This window comes from Hylaeus anthracinus, unplaced genomic scaffold (genome assembly GCF_026225885.1).
Source record: "Hylaeus anthracinus isolate JK02 unplaced genomic scaffold, UHH_iyHylAnth1.0_haploid 11989, whole genome shotgun sequence".
In the NCBI taxonomy this organism is placed as follows: domain Eukaryota; kingdom Metazoa; phylum Arthropoda; class Insecta; order Hymenoptera; family Colletidae; genus Hylaeus; species Hylaeus anthracinus.
The window spans coordinates 16468065-16492134 of record NW_026534337.1 but is presented as its reverse complement, the minus strand read 5'-3'; the positions used below and the strand labels follow the sequence as shown (position 1 = coordinate 16492134).

The following is a 24070-nucleotide window of genomic DNA, read 5'->3' as shown; positions in this document are numbered from 1 at the left end:
ACTTGCGTAAAAGCAGTAATTGCCACTGTTACGCCGCGGATTAGGTTGAAATGGTTTCAGCTGGTTCGCTCCGAGAGAACGTGTTATTTAGCCGTTCATTCAGGAACGATGTTTGATGATTCGCCACTCAATCGAGACCCGACAAAACAGTTTCGTGCTGGCTTCAAGACCGATGATCTTTTTGCGAAGAACGCTCGAGCGAAAGGTGTCTTTTGATCCGTGAGAATAATTCGGGATGGGATAACTGCCTAAATGATCTGTATAATAATATACGAGCTGTTTATTTGAACAGGTCCGACTATTAAATAAATGGAATATTAAATAAACTTTATGAAAATAGAGGATTATACTTCTCCCCCAAAAAATAGATTATCTCATTGCATAATAAATTCTCAGGCATACCAAGAAATTCTGTTTGAGATTTGAACTAAACATCATCGAAACAGAGGGTTAAACTTCTCCCAAAAAACTGAATCGCCCCGTTGTAAAAATTACTTCGTGCACATATTCAGAAATGGATTTAAACAAGTAAATGAAGTAATCTTCACGAAATAGAATGAAATCGAATGTCACAACCTTGAAGAAAATAAAATAATCTTCCCCAAATCGAATACTCAGCTACCCTCAAAAAGGGATTCTTTATAAACCGGAATATTAAACTTCTCCCAAATCTCACCTTAAAATTAATTCACGAACGCGTCGAGACAACAATCTTCCAATTTCAAAGAATAAAGTTCGTTCAACGAAGAGTTGAATTTCTCCCCCCGAGGAATGAATCATCCTATCACCGCGGAGTTGGATGTTCCCGATAGAGGGTAGCGACCGAGGATCCATCCGCGATTACAATCGACGGGAACGAAGATACGCACCAGTGTTGGGGCACGGAAGGTACGTAGGAGCTGAACGAAGAGAAGACGAAACCCGCGGAGAAGCCGAAGAAAGAGCTCTGGATGAAGATGGTGGGAGAGGGAAGTCGCTAAACGACATTCCAAGCGGACCATCCAGCGCCACCCAACGGTAACCAACGCATGACGCCCTTATCTTACCTCGTGTTACCGCACCTTTCCTTACGTTACCTTACGTTACCTTAACGGATCGGCCACGGTCAAGGAGATCGCCGATTTCGGCCAGGGATTACGACCAATGAAAGCTTTTCTATTTCTTTGCAGCTTGCACCGTTAAGTAATTCCTCGGACACAGTGCATCGCGGGTTAACTTTCAAGCTCGAATCTTGGAGTGTGAAGTTTTAGGAAAAAATGTATTGAGACGATGCAATAGGATCTAGATTGTTATAGAATAAATATGCTCAGTTAACGAGTGCTTTATAGCTGAATGTAGTATTTTTGTATAACTTCCACTGTGATTAGGGGGTGATCAGGTGTACAGTAACTTCCAGGTCCCTATCTTAAATAATTGAAATTTCAGAAAAAAGATGTACCGTATGATATCGTAGCGGTGATAATATAATCTAATGATAATAATCTTGTAACGGTGGTGTTCATGGGAAGAGGGTCAATCGTCGAAGTTGAAATTGCCACTTTGTAGAGCAACAGTACACGATGAGGTTGAAGCGCGCTTTTTGTTAGGCAAAGATGATTTGTGGAATTGCATCTTGTTTCGACTCGGTTTTCAGTTACCCTATCAGCCGTCCACTCCTTGTTCCTCGCACCGATAACTGTATTACTTGGAGGAAAATTGATAGCAGTAACAGCAGCCTATCGCGACCACATGATTGGCTTTGAGGCTGTTATCGTTAACATGTTTTATTTCTTTCCTTATTGAAAGCACACGTATATGTCTGTGACACTATTGGCTAAACTTTATTTCGAACAATGAGATAAAGGAAAAGTTTATGTCAATTTATCACGTAGAATTTAATTCTCTTTCAAATTCGTTTCGGACATTTCGAATAAAATTTGTAATTACCTTTTGATTACAATTAAAAAAAAGTTAAAAAGCTTCCAAACAAAATTTCACCACTATTGATTTTCATTTTGTTTCGTTCCATATAGTTACTTCTCAAAAAGTTGCTCACCTCCGAATAAAATCCCTGCATAATTCACCCAGGCTCGGGCGAATGTAAATTACGAGGAAGTATAACGCCGCGCGACGAGTATGCGAGTTTTTGCATTGAAAATAATCGAGCACGTCGCAGCAAAAGCATGCGGGCTCGAGACCACCGTTGCTAATCGATAATAAAGAAGCGCGAACAATAATAAGTAACAACTTTGTGCACGTTTCGCGAAAGGTGACCGTCGTACTTGGACCATAAGTGCGCTTAAATGCACTCCATTTGTCCCCATTTACGTGTCGTGTTGTTTCATTTACGATGCACGCCAAGGTTCTTGTGGAAACGTTAGATTAACCGAATAAGAAATATTAGCTGCAATCTCACGGTTGTTTAGGCATTTTCGTGGGAAAAGTAAATTGTCTGTTACGGATGGAAGAGCAAAGCAAATAAAATTTGCAAACTCTTGTGGTCAACGCATGAATTTCTCAGTGAAAGCTGTAATGGAAGGAAAATTACGTTGTCAACAAGGTATATATTATGTATTATTTGTCTTCCTGTTTATTTTTCTTTTTATGGGCTATAGAAACTTTCAACTCTGAATAATTCTATACGAACGTATTAGTGTATGATTTATGATTGTTGATTTGAACGAACAGGTGTTTCTTTTTTCGTTTGATCTAGCAATTAAATAACTATTATAAAAAAATAGGGAAATATTTGTTAAAAGCCTTAAATTATTTAATTCTGTAACTTTAAAATATACCTGATTGTAAGTTGACGTTTCACGAAAAAAAAAATAGCTCGCGCAAGGCTAATAATTAGCGTTCAAAGAACTAAATATTACAGATCGTTCACGTGGTGCGATGCTCTGAATCACAGCGATCTTGCGTATCGTCTGCATTCCAGCGTTCCCTAACCTACTTCGATTAATAATTTTCCACGACTCGTTACGTAACGATGCATCATCGTCGACGTGTACGTTATACCAATTACGTTAATTGGAACACGGTTATACGAAACGAAATTTCAGACCGTTTAAATCGCAAATGGAGCGTTCGATCTGCTTAACGAATCGGTATCACCACCGGACATTTTACGCGCAATAAAAGAAGAAGTCGAAGAGAAATTTATTTACCTCTCATTAAAAACTGTCGTGTTATAACGTTATCCTGTTGGTGTGCTTCGTTGGCACAGTTGAATCAATCATTCCAATGTTCATTTACTTCTGACGTCATCTAATCGAGTAGACTCATTAAACTCCACTTTCAAGATTCTCGATCCTGCGGAATCCTACTTCGCGTTAACCGTGTTTCGCGTACCACAGTCTCATTCGGACGTTAATTCAAAATTATGGTAGACCTATTTATGTAAATACAAAGTTGCTGGGAACTTATGTTCTTAGATGACAGCGTCGTTTGGTGAAGTACTTAATACTGAAGATATTTTAAGAAAGATTGATTATCGGACATGACGGGGCAATAAAAGATTTCTTTGATGGAGAAAATAACGTATTCTTCAGAAGACAGAAAGTTACAGTAAATTGGTGTTCGAGAGATTACTATAATTCTTACTTGCCCAAGAAAACAGAATTTCTTCATCTCACATGGATCGCAAGGGAAATGTTATTGTTACTACTGCTTACATGATTTATTTGCGACAAATAGAATTTAACAATTTATTTTTGTCCCAACGGTATCAACGAGCCTACTCCAAGAGAAAAACAAATTATATAATTTCGAGCACTTCGAGTAGGACGATTAATGGATCGACTGCTAGACTAATTATCTCGAATCAACAGGCACACCCTATACAAGCGTTGAAGTCACCGGTCGAACACGCATTCAGGGCATCGCATGACGTCTACTTACAGGGAGCTAACAATCCAAAGTTCGAATCGAGATCTGTTCGAGCAAAAAATCAACGTGTTCTCATCAAAGACACTTACAACCTACATTGTAAAGAGTTCCTACTTCGCCCACGGGACGATTAATGATCTGGTTACCTACAGAGCTAACAATCCCGAGTTCAACTCGAGATCTGTTCCGAAAGAAAGGAAAAATCGAGGTATATACTCATCGAAGACTTTCTTACAACGTCCATTCTGAGGGCAGCTCGCCTACAGGACGATTAATGGATCGGTTGCTGACAGACCTGACGATCTAAAGTTCAAATCGAGATTTGTTTCGGAAGAGAGGAAACATAAAAATGTCCTCATTAAAGATACAAGATCAAGATCTGTTTCAGAAGAAACGAAAAATCAAAATGTCCTCGTTAAAGTCATCGTCGTACAACTTCCGTTCTTGGAGTACCTACTTCGATCACAGAACGATTAACGAATCGATTACCTACGGACCGGACAATTCGAGCTTCGAATCAAAGAACTCTTTCGCAAGAAAATAAAAATCAAGCTACACTCATCGAAACCTGTCATACAACCTGCACTCCAAGAGTCGTACGCGTACAGGACGATTAATGGATCGGTTGCGATACTAATTACCTCGAATTAAGAGGCACGCCCTAGACGAGCATTGAAATCACCAGGCAACCACGCATCCGGGGCACGAGGAACGACGAACCCTCCGCGTTACAGTAGTTCGTGCATCGTATATCACCGTAACGCTCGTCGCGGACACGTTCCAGGACTGTAAAAACTTTTTTCCCCTCGGCGTGCGCGCACACACGCGCGTGTACGTGTTTTCGCGCGGGTGTGCGAAACGTGCTGCTCACACAGCCGCTCTTACGATCGGCTTTTCGGTCCCGTTAGCTTGAACCCTCTGGACCGGACTCTCGCCTCTTTGCCACGCGGTCGTGTGCACGGCTACGTGTCGTCCTACACACGCGCGAGTTCCTCCGTGTCCGCGGCCTTCACACCGGCAAAACGATAAACGGTCGATTCACTCGTCCGCTCAAATTAACGGTGAACATCATTGTTGTCGTCGAACGATACCCCTCCCCCGCCGTCCAAGCGTTTTTTCATCATCGACTTTGTTTGCCGAAGGCCTCCAGCCATTAGCCGCGGATCGAGGAGGACATCGTTTACCCTCGAGTGGGTCGCAATTAGAGATCGACGGAGCACCTTTCGCGGATTTTGGAAGAAATTTTTTGCTCTAGACGTTTCGAGAGCGTTAGAAGTGTCTTGATCGGTGTAAATCGAGTAACGTTCGACTTCTCAGAAACTCGCGATGGGAACATTGATTAAGATTAACCCTTTGCACTCCAAGAGGATATCAAAGAGATTCCGCCTGCGTTTGTTGCCGTTGAAGATCCAATCGCTATTAGTCAGGGAAAATGTCAGCTGAAACGTTTTCATAGCGCGCGCGCGCGCGCACGTGTATGGGCGATCTATTGCGCAAGGGTCCGCGTTACAATGTTAAACGGCAAGCGCGACGCGGGTTTCGGTTTCGAATCTATCGATCGAACATCTGGTAACGCAGTAAAAATGGGGGTTCTTCGATTCTTCGGCGAGCAAACGCCATAATCAACGTTTCACGAGCGTCGAAACATTGGATTAATTATATACTAGAAACGTTATTGCTTCATTATTCTCTCTTGGTGACGTTAATGCGTACGTTCGTGGTTCCGATTTTTAACCGAAGACAGCCAGATACGCAAATCTCTTAAATTTCAAACGACAGGCGTGTAATTATAGCTCGCGAACCGCCGTCCTTCAGATCGAGTTAAGATTACTATTAAAACGTACGCAAATATTTGTCTGGTTACTCCAACTGAAAGTATATCTATCGCAATATCGCAGTATCGAAACTCGGTGCAATGGTAAAATATTTTGTTACAAATTTTTCGGATCGTTTCTTTCATCTTTCTGATCTTTCCACGCGCCTAACCATCGAGCAAATCTCCGAACCGAGTTCATTTTCGGGTCCAGGTCAATGACCAACTGATGGATCGTTTCTGTTCATCGAAATACAGATATACGGGATAATAATTCACCGTCGAAAGGCAACGTTTATGCGCATAATAATTATTAAACGAGACTTGATGAAATATACGCGGTCACGTTCGGATCTACTTGATTTTCAGTCGCCGAGAGAACGATCGCAATTTATTCCACGGGCTCAATGACAAAGTGTCTACAAAGAGGACCGATTTATTCCAACAATTCCCTCTTTACAATTTCGATTAGTTGCAGATTAGGAAGTGCTCGCCGGTGCGCGTATGTGTCCGACTTCGATCACGATGACGTCTGGAAAACATCGACTTCCTGTAGCGATCATTTAACGTCGCGTGGTAAATGTCTAACGGTGTTTGTTTTCAGTAATAATAAATTTACGCGACTTTTACATGTTTCCCTCGAGCAACCGATCTCGTGGACAAGTTATTAGAATTGCGGACCAACGGATGCATTCCGTAGACGACTGATCGGTGATCACTGATTATTGGGAATTTTCTGCCGAACACATTACTCGCTTTTCATCGGCGATTAGAGCACTATGCAGAGTCATATTTAGAAGGGAAATTAATGGGAAATGTCCTAAGAAAAGGAGAAAGATGAAAATACACCATGAAGAGAAAGAAAACGAAGGGTGACGTTCCCTACTTAACGAAACTTACAAAAACGTTCACAGTGTAATGCCGACCATTGTGTACAGAGACGAAGTTCAGCCAGCTGCTTATATCCTAACCTCGATATACACATACTACTCGTTAAGAATAAGACGTCGGCAATCACCGTCGGGTCATTAAATCACTAAATACCTCTAAATCATCTTGTTTGCTACCTTTTTTTCGCGTTGGGGATTTTGTGAGCGAATCCTCAGCCGACGTCAGCGCGCGAGCCGACGCGACATAATAAATATTCATAAGTACATTATTTGCTAGCCGTATAGATTTATCTTTTTAATCGCCACGTTCAAAGAGGGCAAACCGTGATGGTGCAATGCTCGTAGTCATTAATTGGATTGATTTATTAGTCGTCAGTTGTACGCTTCTGTCGAAAGGATAATATTTTACGACGATTCTGAGCTATGGTTGCGAGGCACCAACCTCTATATTGCAAGAGGATAAATAACAGTGTGTGGAAAATGTACGTTGAATTAATTCGAGTGAATTAGAGCATTTTGAAAACGATACGTGTTAAAATTCGGTTCATCGCTTCGCACGAAATTATTAAAATTAAAAAAATGGTCAGGCACGAGCAATTACTCTTTATTCTACACTAGCAATTGCTCCTTGAAATATATTTGTAACGTGTTCTTTCAAGTTGCGTCACCGTGCACCTGAACAATGCGTGCATCTAACTGCACGCGTCCAGTGCATCCAATAGCGAATGCCACGGCGAGAGGCGAAGGCGCACAATACGACCCGGCATCAATTAGATCGTGTTATGCTAATGCTGTCCGCGTGTATGGAGATCGGGATACGCGGCGCAGCACCAATCATCTCGGGAACCTACAGGATCGGATCCTCGTAGGCGGTCGACGGCTATAACCCACGGTGGACGCTGGTTCAAAGCGAACGGCAGGTGCAACGCGATAAGTGAACTTGTTAGGCGGAAAAACGGGAACTGCTGCGAACATAATTGGGACATTGCGGTGTCCGTTCCGTCACCGTGACTTTTGTTCACGATAAGACGAGGCGGCGGAAAGTTGAGAAATATTTTTGAAAAACGCCGAGACGATTGCTTGGATTACTTCTTTTTCTAAGGAGAATAATAATTGAAATTAGAATTTTAATGATTCACAAACGTCACGATTAGATCGCTGTACCTCGGTGTTACTCGTTATCTCTGCAATCGAATAAAATTTTCCCATCTTTGCTTAGCGGTCATCCGGCTAGAATGATGACACGCCGATTCGAGAAACCACCGCGCGACAAGCGTGTATCAAACACAGCGGAAAGGTTATCTCCAACTTTACAGTTGACTTTATTAGCTCGATTCCTGAACTATCGTCATCAGAATCGACGCGGGAGCGCCATTCACGAACGTCATGATGAATATCGAAGAACGAGCGGGACGAGCAAAAGTTCATGGCCGCCACTTTTTCTTTTAATCGTGATAACGCGAGTCGTGCTCGTGATTAACGTTGCAAAATGTCAATAAACGACGATTAATAAGTATATCTGTTACCACATTAGCCAGCCATTAATTACACATCCTACGTGGAAGAGTGTAATCTTCGATACCGGAATACTATCAAAGTTTCACAATCTATATTTCTCATATTTTATTAATTAAATAGAATCCTCGATCTCGTCACGCAAAACTCTGCGTGTACAACTAAACGTATCTTTATAGACGATAAAGCAAACAGAACTAAATCGAATCTATCGTCTCAGTCGTAGGTTCAACTTGAAAATAGAAACACGTATCATCGACGATTAAAAAGGAAACAGCGATAAAGTACTGGCGGTGGACAGTTAACCCGTTAAAAATACACGGTGTACACGTTGGAAAAATAGTCGCGTGACAACGAATCCCTGACTAGTACCGATAAGTCAGCCTGGTCCACCTTGTCGCGCCGATGGAAAAAAAAAAAATATCACGACCGATAAATACGGTTAACGCATCGCCGTATGATTTGTAGATCACATTACACGACACTACACGACGCGTGCGTGCTGTTCCATCGTGTATTAACGCCTCTCCCCTGTCTCCGCTTCGTCCTCCAACCCCTCGTCGAATATCAAACTCTTCGTGACCGCGATGATAAAGAACACGTTAATAATTTTTAGCCGCGTGTCGGATCGCCGCCCGATCTTTGTTTTACAGTTCCGACGTAGACTTGAACCGAGACCCGCGATAGATGCACGCTCCGGAACTCGCGTGTTCTCCGCGAGTAATTAGGGCTCCCACTGAAACACTGTCACAGCGTCACGCGATACCATTAGCACGGAAGCGAGGAACGAAATCGATCGGCTCTAATTGAATCATTTGTTCTCGAACGGGCTTGTCTTCTTTTTATCGTTCGTGCATCGACCGACAAAAATGCCTGGCTTTCAATAATTCACGGGACAATCCATGGGAATCTGTTCATTTCCAGTGTCTGCGTTTAATGTCGATCTAAGCGTGTCCCAGTACCTATCACTCAGAATATCCCAAAACTTTTCCAATCCTGTTTTCTTATCCAGAAAATGTCCAAATTCTTTTTAACACTTAAGCCTTCGCGATTCGATACCAGGACCCGCGGACATTCCGCCCACGCGGCGTGAAACAATTTCTCAAAGTGGCCGAATCCGCCTACTCGAACCGGTAACAGGTTCCACGCCCTGTCGTGTAGCTACGATACATATTTAAACGTTCAACGCGTTCGGCGTTGAGTGTACAACGTGAACGTGCACGTGGACCGAATCGACGGGACACAGTTCGTGTTTAAATAAACGCGGTGAAACGTAGGCAGTCACTTTGCGTAACATGCCGACGGGTATAGGCCGACGAGCGCAGGTGCCTTTGGGCTGTTCCATGCGACGCGTTCAATTCACCGACGTTGGACCTCTCCAATATGACGAAGAAGCTTCCCCCGGAGCTTCTCGTGCCTCGAGATTATGGGATAAAAGCTGGAACACTCGAATACGACTGGTATTATTAGCCTGCTCGGGGTAGTTAGGGAAACACCTGCCTCAGATCGTGGCAACCAATACTTCGGGACGGTGGCCAAGTCTTTTCGCTCGCCGCGATCACGTCAGGAGCTCAGAGAAACCCAGACCTAAGCCAGACCTCAAGTTACGCGAAATTGAATTTATCGTATTATTTGTTTATACGTGTATTTCGTTTCTTGTGATACACGTGTGATTAAAAAGAAACAAAAATCCTATGCGTTACGCTCCTTGCAATGGGCTAAAGTAGAATGAGATAATGGTCAGACACACTATGCGCATCGTGGCCGAACGTACGTGACTGAACGTAAATAATTAAAAAGAAACAAAACTGCCAATATGAAACGAACTAAATGTCACGTAAAGGTCGACATATTGAACCTCGACGGATGCATCTTTTTATAAGCTATTAGACTGTTATAGTGAAAATATGCAGTCCCTGTCGTATGCGTAGCCGGAACGATACGCGTAGTGTGTCTGAGCATTGTTTCGTTCTCCTTCAGTCCATTGCACCGGACGTAATGCATGGGATTTTGTTTCTTTTTAATTATTTAACCATGTTCCAGAACTCCGACCGTTCCGAGACTTTTACATGTGTCAGCTAAATAACCGATCGTCATTCCTGCTAGACCCTTTTGCAACTATCGTAGCAATTTATGTTTAAAGATAACTTCTAACGGCCGCAACGGCAATGCGTCGTATACACGTAAGATTTCCATCTTAAAATGTAAAGAAGAACATACTATCGCGTCATCGTATTCCCAACTTCAGCTCACGAGGATACACAGCATCGCGTATATAGATAGAATTTACGCGTAGCTAGCCTAACGACGCGAGATACAACACTATTTCGGTAATATTATTTTCATTGCCTCGTTCGTCATTGTCACTTTCGATAAAGTCACGCATACGTATTGTTCTTTATTATTATAACCGTCTATCGCGTGAATTTTATTTTCTTTCTTTCTTATTTTCTTACAAAAGAAATTATTTCTTCATCGTTTATATACACGTTAATTAAACGTATAATATTCCATAACTGGGATCTGCGGAGCTGTTAGATGTTCATGTGAGGAAATATTATACGCGCGGTCTATAAATTTATCCTGGCATCTGTTTACCCGTGTATTCATTTTATCAATTCTAATCAAAATTTTGTTTCATTCTCAGAAATGCAATAAGATATATTACATTTCATAAGAAACTTTTACCTTTCAATTATTCCAGATGATTGAGTTAAACAAAAAAAGACGTAAATCAACCTTTCGTCTGTAGTGGACCTAGTGAAATTAATTTCTGAATGACGAATAACGATTTACAAATGACTCGAAAAGATTTAGAAATTCTCCACACTCGCAAATACGGCGAAGACGTACCCTCGCGCCCGCGCGCAAGTTAGTATTAATTTATTTAAATTAACTCTGCCGAAGCGACGAGGTGGCCTCCTCGCCCCCCCCCACACCTCTCCCCGGAGACTAGAAAAAGCTGAAACCGAGGAGAGGCGGCACTACGCGAACGACTTGGCGCGAAATGCCTCGCGCCTCGGCGATTACCTGCGTCGCTTCGAGACTCACCTCCGGCGAATCGTGCAATTCATATTTCATATTTCTCGCGCATCTATGAGTCATATTCGAGCGTGCGCGTCTTCGATACAACGAGCTGGATCGAAGTAGGACGGCAAAAGGTTAACGGTTTTATCCGCGTGTAGAAGCATCGAAGGGAGCCTCGACGAGCAGGGGCCTGAAACAATGGCCGACATTCGAGGCTAATCGAAATAATCGGACCAAAGCGAAGCGAACCATCGACGCGACGAGCACCAATGGTCAATGATTAGCGCTAGAGTGAAATTGCATTAGGGCACCCGCGGCTGGAAAGTCCGCGCGCGGCCTTTTGAGGTGCTCGGTGCATTTGATCAATTACGCATCAATTATTGCGTTACCAAAGGCTCGACTTGTTACCAATGTACCGCGATGATTGCGAATTAACCTCCGATCATTTGTTGTAACGGTGGTTTGCTGGATGCTTTGGTTTTCATCTTGGAGATTTGGTTTCGTATTCGACTGTGATGAAATAATGTACAAATAATAATAATAATGCAATTATTACGAATATAAAAAGTTATGACTATTCCAATTGCTTCGACACTTAAATTTAAGATTATTCACAAAGTAGAGTTTGTTGTAGATTTTAGATGCGTGACTTAAGAATTAGCATCAATCGCTAATTACTAAAAGCGAAATGGTTGGACGGCGCTACTGTTAGAAAGTACGTGTCTACAGTAGAAAGCCAGGAAGCGTCGTTCGTTCGGCTAGGATTCGTTCGTGACTCCCTGTTGGGTGAGGGTAAGTTCCAGGGTCATTAGAGGGCCAGTTAAGTGCGCGTCGCGATCTAGCGATCGTGTGATAACGCTGTTGGAAACGATGCTTGGAATTTCGTGATAATGTCTGGCTGATCGAGCGTCGCGACTTCTGCCTCGGGCAAAAACGAACGATTTCGACGACAGCGGCCGAATACTTTGCATTCCACGAAACGGTGATTGTGTCACTGATCGCGCATCCTTGAGATACTAGGATTCAACCGATGTTGTTTTGTAACTGACCTGCGCTTTTGTCTAACAGGAGAAATAGAACGAAATAAAGGCACTCGAATGTCGGTGTAATTAAGTTGCAACTAAAGTTTCTAAACAGTTGATGGTTAAAAGAATCAATTACCTTATACAAATTTGTGCTAAATTTCTAATTGTTGACTATTAGAATTATTTTATAATAATGATAAATACACAATTAACATTGTATACCAGTCGCATCAGAATCGTACCAATACTGACGATTATTTTTTGTCTGTTCTTTCTTATTAATTTTATATACCGTTAGATGAAAGCTACAAATTTTGCGACAAGAATAATTACCCAAGAACGTACATACACTTCCAGAGTGTAAAATCTGCATGCACAAAGGTGGCGAGAGCAGTTCGACTCAAATTAGAAAAGCCATTTCGTTGGAAGGCGTAAGTCGTTTACCCTCGGGGGTCTCGCTCTCCCTTAGTCCAATGATCGAATGCCTTATTCCGGTAAACGAGCGATTCTCTTCTGGGTTTCTTTCGTTACCGTTCGCATACTTATTACTCCTATCCGTTGTCGGCTACCCGTCGACGCTTTGACGGCTCCTCTGAGAAGTAATTTGGAAGCAGAAAGCTTAGTAATTACTATGTAAATCGGTCCCAGATTATTAAGGTCGTAATATATGCGTCTTATTTCGTGCTCGTTACCGCGCGTCGTGCAACGACGTTCCATGTCAAATTGTTTCCGACACACTGTAGCAATTTTCGACTTATCGCGCGACACCGAACCTCAACCCAACCCCCCATTTTTCCGAACCTGTACACGGACACTGGACGAGCCTTCGCATTCGTCGCGTCCGATTAACCGCGTCACGCTAATCGACGACGTTTGCGCGACGCGTTTCGCGTCGTCGTCCGCTTCGCGTGACACGCTAATGCACCGCGATGCAAATTTCGGGACGCGTAGGTGCGAATTTCGAGCTTCGTTAGCGCGACCAAATTGGCCCCTGTCGGTTACGAGTACTTGACTATGCGTGTACTCGGTCTCGTATGAGTTTTACTGCGTGGGAGCGCAGATCGTGCAGAGGATCCGTCGATTTTTAGAATTCATTCAAAATAATTTAAAATGACTAATTCAGCTCAATATTTATTCAAGCATATATTTATAATAATGAATATATTTATAAAACACATGTCTATGAGAAAAAAAAAACATTATTTATAAACTAGCGAGTATACTCGCGCAGAGCACCGAAAAGGTTAATGCCCAACTTAGATTTCCACAAAGTTTCGAAGAAGCCTCGAATCGTTTTATTCGTTGTCCTCGCGTTTTTCTCGATTACGATCGTTCCCCGTGGCAAGAAACGATGGAAATGAATTCCATCGGTGCTCGAACTAGACCGTGATCCGTGACGATGTTTCCGTAACAAGGAGTTCAAGGAACAGACGCCGAGGCGAACACACCGACCCGTTGCCCCATGCCCCGGAGCTGGAAGAATGCGAAAACTCGGGCGACTCGCGTTTCAACAGTGACGGAGTGGTGAGCGCCCGTAACAAAACGGATACAACGGCCGTGTAACGTCATTCCCGGATAGCAAAGAAACGTACGAGCGGAAAAAAAAAAAACTTTGATGGTACTGTTACCCGCGTTTATTATCTTCCGTTCGCAGACACCGTGCATACTTCAGAGGTTGAAGTTGCATTCAACTGATGATCACGACGCAGCTGTTGTTCCGCGGCTGAATGCGATTCGCGATGAATGCAACGGCGAATTGCACACTTATATCGCGTTTCCTTAACTATAATTGCTGTACAGGGGCTATGCAGAAAGGAGCGTCGTCGAATTTAACGTTAGTCGCGCGAAAAAAAAAAGAATGTGGAAAAATGTTTTACGATTAGTCGGAAGCACTGGTTTTGAAGGGATGGTATCCATTTTTATTTTATTTCTCGAGAAGAGTCTTGATAAGGAATTACTAGACCGTAGATTTCGTGTATTTGTGAAGCAACCAATTATTACCCTTGCACTAAAATGCAAACAAAAATGTCTTTTAATTATCATTCTAACTACGAACGCAATACAAAAGGAGGCAACGAAATAATGAATGAGAAAGTAACAAAATAGAAATAAAGGAAGGAAGAAAATAGGTCAAAAATACCTCGGATATTCAGAGTCGATACCCTTGATATTAGTCTCTTCCTCTCTCGTTTAGAAGTAAAAATGAAAATCTTAATATCGCGTGACTTTCATATATTACCATTTGCATATCGACTCTCGGCAAACAAAAAGCGAAACGAACGGGAGCGTTAACGCATCGCGCCCGATGCTACCATCGGGAATGTATTTAGGACACGATTCCTACGATAAACGAATGCTCCTAGTTGCGAACTTGCCCCTGCTCGTGAATCGAAGGTGTTATCGAGGCCTGGCTTGCATTTAATAGTTGTGAAGCGAGAGCGGTCCGATAAACGCGAGCTAAAATTAATGCGAAAAGCACCGCGGATCGAATATTTAACGTTCGAGCATCGGTTCGATAGAGTATTACGATACTTCGAAAAGATTAGCGATCAGGAAGCTTCCAATATGGAATTATTCCCAACGAAAATTATTCATAATGGAATTATTTAAATGGTAACTTTTGAAACCACCATGATATTAAAGTAACAAACAAACCAAAGAAAGATGGGTGTATCGATATACTTTATCAAGCAAGAACTTGTAACTATTATGCAAACGCGTACAAAATAATTATACCGCCCTCCTAATTTCGCGCCATTTGCATTCTAATGAAACCTTCCCATCTATTAAAACGACTAGATAAGACCGAACGATTTCCATCGGCAAGATCAACCGTGGAGAAAATCGGCCGCGATTCAAGCAAAAAGAGCAAGGATTCGTTCACGGCGATCGTTCGTTCAGCGAGCGGAACGCCATTCATAGCGCGCGAATTAAAACACGCACACGAGTCGTCGATGCCGCGAAATACGAAGCTCGAACCTGTTTTCTAATCCAACGGTTTACCCGCTCCACCCCGTTCTCCCTTATCTGTCGGTTGTCAGCTTCCGCGGGAGGAGAAAGGAGTAGCGGGATAAGGAGAAGGCGAACGTTAGGAACCGCGAGCCACCGGTAGAAGGCTAGGCGCAACGCACGATGTAATAATATACAGCCGCTGAGTAAAACGGCTGTTACGCGGATAAATTTGCCGCCAGCCCCGCCGTTTATTGAGTTCCCTCGAGCCGAGGCTTCGGCTTTTCGCTTATGTTTATGCGTTTGCACGGTGCGCTGCCGGCTGGAGCCAGCTTTAATCCAGATCTTTATTGCCTCCCACAAAGCCTGCCGTGGGACAGTAGGAGTGCAACGTGGAGCCTCGTTTAAAGAAAGCCTCGGTTAAAGAAACCACGAGCGTCTTCGGTTTGTTGCGTCCTCCACGGGCCGGTGACAAAAATGTCGGCCGGGGCTGTCGGCTTTCCTCCGCGGAGGAAGGATTTGCGAACCTTATGACGACGGAACCTTTCTTTACGGGGAATTCGTTTTCTATGCGCGCGGCCAACTTCCAGCTGCTGGATAGGACGACAGGGGAGAATTTATCGAAAGGATAGCACCGATGCTTCCTCGACGCTGGTCGTTTAAATTGTGTATCCTCGCGGCTGAGGAGTTAAGTGCTGGGCGCTGGTCTATCGGGATTGTCCAATAAGCTTTCGAGGATTCTCGGTGAGTTTGTTTTGCGGCAATTTGTAAATCGAATATTTTTACTTGTAAATCGTATAATATTTTTATTTGTAAAGAAAATATTTTGTTCGACCACCGTTCTGTATGTTCGACATGCGTGTATTTCTTGAGTTGGAATATATTCACCAATCGATTCCAGGAATCACAGAGATCAAATGTTTCGCGAAATTATGCAAAGGAGTTTAAGAACTCCGAGACTTCCCGAGATTTGCAATTCCGAATAATCGAACGCGACAATCTTCGATGCCCATTAACCAGTCATTTTGTCACCTACACAGTCGTTACGAGTACGTAATAACGAATAAAAGTAACTTCATTTCCGATAAATTGGACGCCAGGCGAGAAGGTGGTTACGGCACCTGTAATCATCGTAATCGCTCGTAATTTACACGCCGACGGACGATCGCTCGAGTCAATTTGCGTACGATTCTTGCGAATAGTTTGACGTCATTACCCCGTCATATCCGATCGTTTAACAGCAACTTCATTGTTGCGATACTCTCATAAGAGAACAGGTAAAGTACCTGCGCGCAGAATCGCTCGATGTCTCAATTCTCTGCTTGCGACGGAACAGGGAATTACGAAACCGAATGAAATTTTTCTTGGACCAAATCTGTAACGTTTACCGAACATACGATGACGATTGTATTTAACCCAGACCACCTCGAATCGACGAGGGAATCGACTCTGGAAAATCGAACGGAAGCGTGTAATTTCACTGATCGATGATTACTCGGCACTGAGCAGCCGTAACGATCCAGCTTATAGCGTTAGCCCGGAAATCGTGTGCACGCATCGGCTCGCCAACGCAGTCGCCGGTGGATTATCATTCGCCAGGAATTTTAACTACTACCTTCGGAAGCCTCCAAACAATATATCAACCGTCTCGACCGGCGAATATGAGCATCGCGCATGCCTATCATTATCTAAGATGCCACGGCTGATTTATATTTGGCCTTTCGACTACCGTGTCTCGTGGCTGGAATTTTCCCCTGGAAAATTCGTTGTTCGGGAAGGGTGAAGCTTCGACGAACATTCGTTAACGACAGACGCTCGTGTCTACGACCGCCGATGATGGATTCACCGACACGCGGTGTCGCGACTAGCGAACATCCCTATCCCAGAGGCATCCCCGAGAGGTTTGGATGGCTTTACAAATCGAGGTTAACTCTTGCCCAGGAAGATCGCTTGCTAGATAATTATTATAGAAAATTTATTTGCTATCAAACCTATCATAAACGGGTTATTTCGGAGCGCAATTGATATTGCCACACCTTGTGTGAGGTCTCCCCGCCTACGAAATAAGAGAAAAAGCACCCAACCTTCGTGGCGACTAGTTAATTAAAAGACTGACAATTGCGAACAGGATTCGAGGTCACCGAGAATTTGAACTACAGATATTTACTGCCTACTGGAAATACCTCTATTTAAGCACTATTAAAAGGAATAGTAACGCGTGTATGCCCCTAACCGAGGTGATCGAGCTCCGGGAGAGTCTGGAATGAAATCCACGTGTTCCTACACGTCGTATCCAGTACAACGTGAAAGGTGTGCTAGACTCACCTTTAAATCGTTCGTATAACTTTATAACGGCGATTACTAGCTTGTGTCAAAACTGTCAGTCGGGGATTTCCCCGACGATCAAACCCGGTGTTTACTGCCAGCAAGGAACACGTTAGAAATTTACCGAAAACTGGTCGATGGGGATGGATTAGAATTGGCTTTTATATATATATATATTTTTTTGTAATTTTGATTTGGTTAATCTCTATTCAATGACATTTTAATATTTAATTTCCGTTCTACGCGACTGGAGTCGGTTTGACAATTTACGACAGTGGTGCGCCAAGCGCGAAGTAATCCTTTTGGACTTGTTGGTTTATCGCGACAGTGCGAGTCCTTAAAACGTCCGTAGATTTATAACACCTCGTTTAATGGCTCGACTGCGTTTATTTGTACCGACTAGGATGAAGTTTCATTGCTTGGTACGTATCACTAGGGAGGTACTCTTCTTTCTGAGTCGAAAAATTGATTTTTGCTTACGTTCTTGTTGCTTAAGGCCTTAAAAATATTTTTATTAAGTAATATCTAAGAAAAGGTCGATATTGTCACAGATTATCCAACGGATCTTGCCTTCATATCCTGTTCTACCAATGGCAGAGGAGGAAACAATATCTGCGTGCCTCGTGCTTTTTCATTTTCTAAATCGTCACGATTCATCGGGACACATCCCCTCGGTGTCCCAATAAATTGATCTACGTGCGTGCCAATGGGAAACGGTAAATTCGACGAGATGCCTGTTTCCTTCGCGAAAGAATCGCGCCAGGAACGGTTACGAATGATTTTTACGCGCGCTCCGACTGGAAACACGGCTAATGGAATCCTCGATGCCTATTCTACGGATCCTGGAATTGGCATCGGGGTAAACGTGTTCCCCCCGAAGCCGATCGTGCACAACAGAACGCGACATCGACGCACCGCGTGATTGTGTGTAAATAAATAGCCGGCGACCTAACGCTAGAAACCTCGACATTTGATGATATTCGCCTATTATCCCTTCCGGTGCAGGCTGGAAGACCTCTCTCTGGGTATGAACGCGTAGACCTTCGCGGAGAGATTCTTTATGGCTTCTTTATACATTCCAGAGCCTTTAACTGGCGCGGCGCGAACCATTTTATTATTCCGAAGGTTTCGAGGTGAAGCTGACTTGCTAGAGGCTTGGGCGATAACGCAGGCGAAGCTGAGCAAGGAAAAGTTGCTTGACAGCGAGATTAAATTATAGTATAGTATATAGTATATAATATAGTATAGTATAGTATACATCCCCCTATTTCATCATTTCCAAATAGATTTCCAAATGAATTTCAAATATAATTTCCGAAACAATATGCATCTAAAATTACCAAATTTGAATAAACTTTCTCTTCAATTTATGCCTCGTTACCTCCCACTGAAAAAAAGTTCTAAAAAATTCGAAAAATAGCGCGTGACCCTCTACTCAACCCCATGCTAAGCTTCTACATCAAAAACACGTCCCAAAACGTGTGCCAATCTCTGTTCCAGCAAACGCTGGTCAGGTAACGCTAGACCCGTGACGCGCGACTAATCAGCCGCGAGATCGAGCGACGTCGCTGTCGCTCCGAAACGATGATCTGGAATTTATTGTCTTGATCGGGCAGGACGATACCTCTGGCGCGGTACGAACGGCCTAATTGCTACAAGAAACACGCCCGTGGCGAGTTCGCGGTCGAGATACGCGATCGTCGGGGGTGCTCCTCCTCCGGCGTTCGGATTTTACGATCGTCCGACTCGAAAACGGGGACGGTGGCCAGGCCGACGCGCGTAGGCAGCGGGATTGTCGTAGGATACAAGACCGAGCACGAGGTCACGGAAACGGGTTTCAGGAAAAATCTACGCGCGATCCTGAGACGCGACTTGGCGCTATCCTGTATCTACCTCGGCCGCTGACGACCGATTCGATGCCGATCTCAGCGATCCGACGTACGCCATTAGAGATTCCATTAGCCGCGTGCTGATGCGCGATGCAACCGCTCTGATCTACGCGTAACTCCCTGGTCGCGGACGCTGCGACATGTGCGGTTGTAAACACGGTGGCAAGTGTGTAAAATAAAATAAATGCAAAAAGAACCAATCCACAATTAAATCCATGACTGGACCTAAAGCGAAGAAGAAACCAAAATCCCGCGTCGATCGATGGAGGCTGCGCGCGAATAATATACCCCGGCCATTAGGAGCGAACAGTCGGGTTAAGTAGTTTTGGAAAGCCTCGAGGATTTTATGGCTAGCGAGAAATTTGCTTGGAAAGTATGACGGCGTCGAGGAGCAGCGAGGAATAAAAATGGAATTTTAGAGGAGCCGAGATTTACCGCCTTGTCTCGTTCAACGGTTGTTCGGTGCGTCGGTGCTTCCCGCGGCATTGTCGAAACGCGCCCAGACCGCGCAATAAACGCAGGAATATTGTTTTTAATTTTTCCTCGGTTATTGTTGTTACCGAGGAAGTATTTAATGGACGCTCGTAGGCAAAAGATCATATTGGGTTTACGACAGCAATCACCGGGCCGTAACGGCGTAGGAATGAATACCAATACGTGCTCGATGACTTCGGTCTACAAGTAAAGCCTCTCGACGCCAGGGTAGAGTACAAAAGTTCCGCGATAACTTTGCCACAGACTCGAAGGCAATCGCTAGGCGAGATCGAGGTTTTTAACAGCTTCGACACCCTTAGCATATCACGAGCTAAAATAAAGGCCTGGGAGACCCGCGAGAGGACAACAATTGCCGCCATAATTCGATTCGAACGCGGTGAAAACGAGATTTCTAAGGTAAATCGACAGATCCCTATCGGCGACCGTCTGGTTCGACGTTAACGAAAAGGCGCTCACTAAATAAGGAGACCTCCGCGCGTTCGCCGGGGCTTCCTGGACCGTAAAGATGACGCGCCAATAGCTTCGTTTTATTATAGTCCTGGATCCGAGCACCTGATTTGTTGTCGTGTGTCAGAGTTGAATACGTTCGCGATAGCGAAACAGGTATAACCCGTGCGTAGGCGGACACCTCGACCGACAGCTGCTCTTTCACTTGCCACGTGAGAATTTAGTTTCTACGCAATGTAGTTTGAGAGTCAGGGCCCGTCGAAGAGGGGTTATGGAGTACGCTTTAAAAGAGGATAAATGTCATTGAAACGTTACCGTGGTGTGGTGTCTTCTCAAGTTTCGTCACGGCATTCGATGTATTCGACTTTCGCGTCATTACAATTGCCACGGGGGGAATAAAATGTCACCCCCTACCAGCGCTGTTAACAGCGATTTCAGTTTCGTTTTACGATAACGCGCGGTTGCGAGCCTGTCGCAAGTTTAGCGAAAACTGTACTTCGATTACGAAGTATTTGGCGTAGAAATTAATTCTGGGCCTTTACGTTCGTGCATTTGTAATTCCAGGTTAGCCCTTATCATTCATATGGTTCGTTCAAATCGATATACTGCTTATAACTCTAATGTAAATAAAAATGTTCGATAGCCATTTAGTCACGTTAAAGTACCAACATTTTGATTATGAGATTGAAAGTTCTATGATTTTCTAACATTACCATAGGAGAGCACAGAATTAATTTCTTCGCCTGTTGTGTCTACCGTGTGCGTTTTAATTTTGGTCTTCGACACTGTGGTCACGTTTCGGTTATGTGTATTCAAGTTTTAAGAGAAGGGTTTACATTTTACACGCGACGCTATTGTATGCTGCGGTTTTGGTTTTTCTGACAGTTAACCGATGTTACATTTGTTACATCGTGTTCCATGATTTAATTCGCTTAACCGCGCGATAGCGTTTCCTTCGTTCAGCTAAAAGGGGTAGCGACTCTATTGTTACAAAAATTGTGGTGAAATAAAAATATACACATAATATGTTACATATTGGTATTGAAATTATGCGAAATTAACAACAACCTTCTTCGAGGTCGTCTCGATCTCTCGAAAAGAAAAAGTAACTCCAACTTACGTCGTCCCTGTCCTCGTGCAGATCGTCGTCGGCGTTCTCCTCGAGAACGAATCCCACGTCATTGTTGTTCCTCGTCAGCGACGGCAGTTTCCTAGGCGTGAGCTCTTCGCCGTCCGTGTCTCTTTTTCGCTTGCCGTCCCTGTGCTCGTTCAACGTGGTCTCGTGCTCGTCCAACATGTCGGTGACCATCAGTTCCGACTCGACGCTCGTCGGGGACACGACTTCGTCCAGAGGTGACATAGTCGTCCTGTCGGCTTCACCAGCTTCGAGCACGGACATGATGAGCCACTTTTCCTAGCGCTGCCGCGGACGCTGCCTCGATCACCGGAATTCGCGGACGTTGGCGTCTCTTCTTCGACGGGTCACCGCGTGTCAGCCGAAAGGAGGCGACGGGGCACCTCCACTGTTCGAGTGAGTACGGATGCAGGTTCATAGATTCTCCCTTCGATTCCGTTTTCTCCCGTTTCTTCGGCAACGGAACCATGTAAACAACCTGTTCGCTGGTTCCTATATTCCACTTGCACGCGCGCACGAACCTCCGTCACGGAACTCTTACACGCCCTTATTATTAATCACTTTCTCTTTGCGAACGCAACGTCGACCGGAGCGATGCACGATGATCAACGATACAGTATTCGCGATCGACCGAGGATCCTCTCGAGCACGCTCGAAGACAATGGACCGATGAATCAGCCGTGTCTTCGGTAACGGTCCCCGTTCGCCGTCGAACAGGACCGCGTCCAATTTTCCAAACGAGCTTGACCCTCTTTTTCCTTTCGGCGCAGGTCGCTGGAACGACCAGCGTGGCGCGAACACCTGTTGCCCAACGCTCGTGTTCAGTGAAACTCCGATGCTTTCGGGATGCTTCAGAGAAGCTCCACTGGTCTGCGATTTAAGTGAACGATGCACTCTTCTAGGTGGAAAGGTACGGGTGTAATCAGTCCCTGCTTTCAACTCGAATGGTTCTATTTAAACTCGAATATTCCTTACGCGCTCGTGATTCCACGAATATCAAGTATCACGACGATGGTACACGTTGAAGATGCTCTTCGCAGTGTAAAATCGATTCGTTTGAACTCGAATGCAGACACTCGTGATTCCGTCGAGACCACGCGGATTGATACAGGCAGTTTTAACCAATCTGCAAAGAAGCACAAAACATTCTTCCATCTAGAATCTAGCTACGAGTATTTAGTTCCAGCTTTCATTAATCCAATTTAACTCGAGTATTTCTGCGGCACTGATTCCGTCGAGATGAACGATTCCAGCCAATCCGGTTCTCAAGAATCGCAATCCAACTGTCACGTCGCTGGTGCACGTGGAGCTCTATCCAGTTCAGCACAATCCGACCGTGAAGATTAGAGAATTCAGAGTCCCTCGTTGCCTTGATCAGTTCGAGCTGGAATATTCCTCGAGCTCGCACGAACCAGTATTTCGTCGCGATGAAGCGGTTTCCTCGCGAAACGATCGTTTTTTAACGCGCCCGAGCGGCCGAGTCTTCGAAACCAGACGTAAAACGATCCCGCCTGCGCGGACATTAAAGTCTCCCGGCTTTCCACCGGTTTCGCTGATCGATGACGGCAGGAAACCTGAATTCTTTCGGCTCGGTCCCCTTCCCAACTTAATAACGCGGCTTCCCCGCGTAATTAAATCCCACCAAATTGCATCAACGATCCCTTCGCACCTTAAACGCTCGAGAAAATGATATTCCCCTTGCATCGAAGTATCAAGCATCGAAAGTTCGCAGTTCTCCGCAAAATTTCGAAGTCGCGGACACTGCGAATGTCTCGAGAAACGAGGACACTCTCGAAAGCACGCGGAATCTCAGATATTCGTCGGTGATTCCGACTGAAACGCGGTAGATCGCGGGGAGCTGAACCCAGACGGTCTACAGCGACGCAAAAACGCAGCCAGTTCCGAGCAGTCACGTGGCGAGCTCGTTTGTACGTTCCTCGCCGGCTACCGTTCTCACATTCAGCTTAGACGCTCGAGACACGGCCTGATTTCACCGTGGAATAGACTCCAGGACGGCTATCGGTAACGAGATTGCACCGATCGGCTCGCGTGCACTTCCTGTCGGCATGGCGGCTCGACGATCCTGTTCCTCGACGGAGGTGCCTCGTATTCTTTTACTCGCGATCGCGCTTGTCTTCGGTGCGTTCGTTGAACGCATTCTACGAGACCCTCTGTAAACGTGACAACGGCGCGTTCGCTGTCATTTGTTTGCGCAACGGGTGACCACCTACGAAACGTCCATTCGGTGGTTAACATCGACGCACTTGCACCAGATACGAAGAGTATCGAAACTTTAACCCTCGAAGAGTTTTCAAGCTGGGGAGTGAAACATGTAAACTGTCACTAGTCCGATGGATGGTTGCTCGATATTACCAAGGAACTATTTCCAAGTCCTGGAACATCGATAACACTGGAAGAACGATAACACGCGTCAGCTTGTCCAGGAACCCGTCACGAAAGCACCGATTTCGTAACAGTAACAGGGTCGATCAACGTCCACGCTGAGACATCCTCGGGCGAGAGTGTCGAAGGATCCCTGGGGCAGTGCGACGGATGTTGACGTTCCACGACCGAAGATCCCGACGGCCGATGGCAGTCACGTGGTCGACCGGTGTCACGTGGGGGCGGAGGGGAAGGTCGGGGCAAGGACGGCCGCGGGGCCAGTCGTGTTACCGGCCACGAGTTCAGCCAGG

General features: G+C 44.7%; 1 protein-coding gene across 2 annotated transcripts in view; it reads right to left on the bottom strand.

The window, feature by feature from the left end:
• Positions 1 to 23239, bottom strand: part of LOC128887553 (transcription factor AP-2-epsilon) — a 74996-nt gene extending 51757 nt beyond the window's left edge. For both annotated transcript variants that reach the window (XM_054143566.1, XM_054143567.1), the window contains exon 1: positions 21363 to 23239. In XM_054143566.1, coding sequence (XP_053999541.1) covers positions 21363 to 21641 — 279 coding nt within the window. In that variant the 5' untranslated portion in view covers positions 21642 to 23239. The remainder of the gene's footprint in view (positions 1 to 21362) is intronic.
• Between the last annotated feature and the right edge of the window lie 831 nt (positions 23240 to 24070).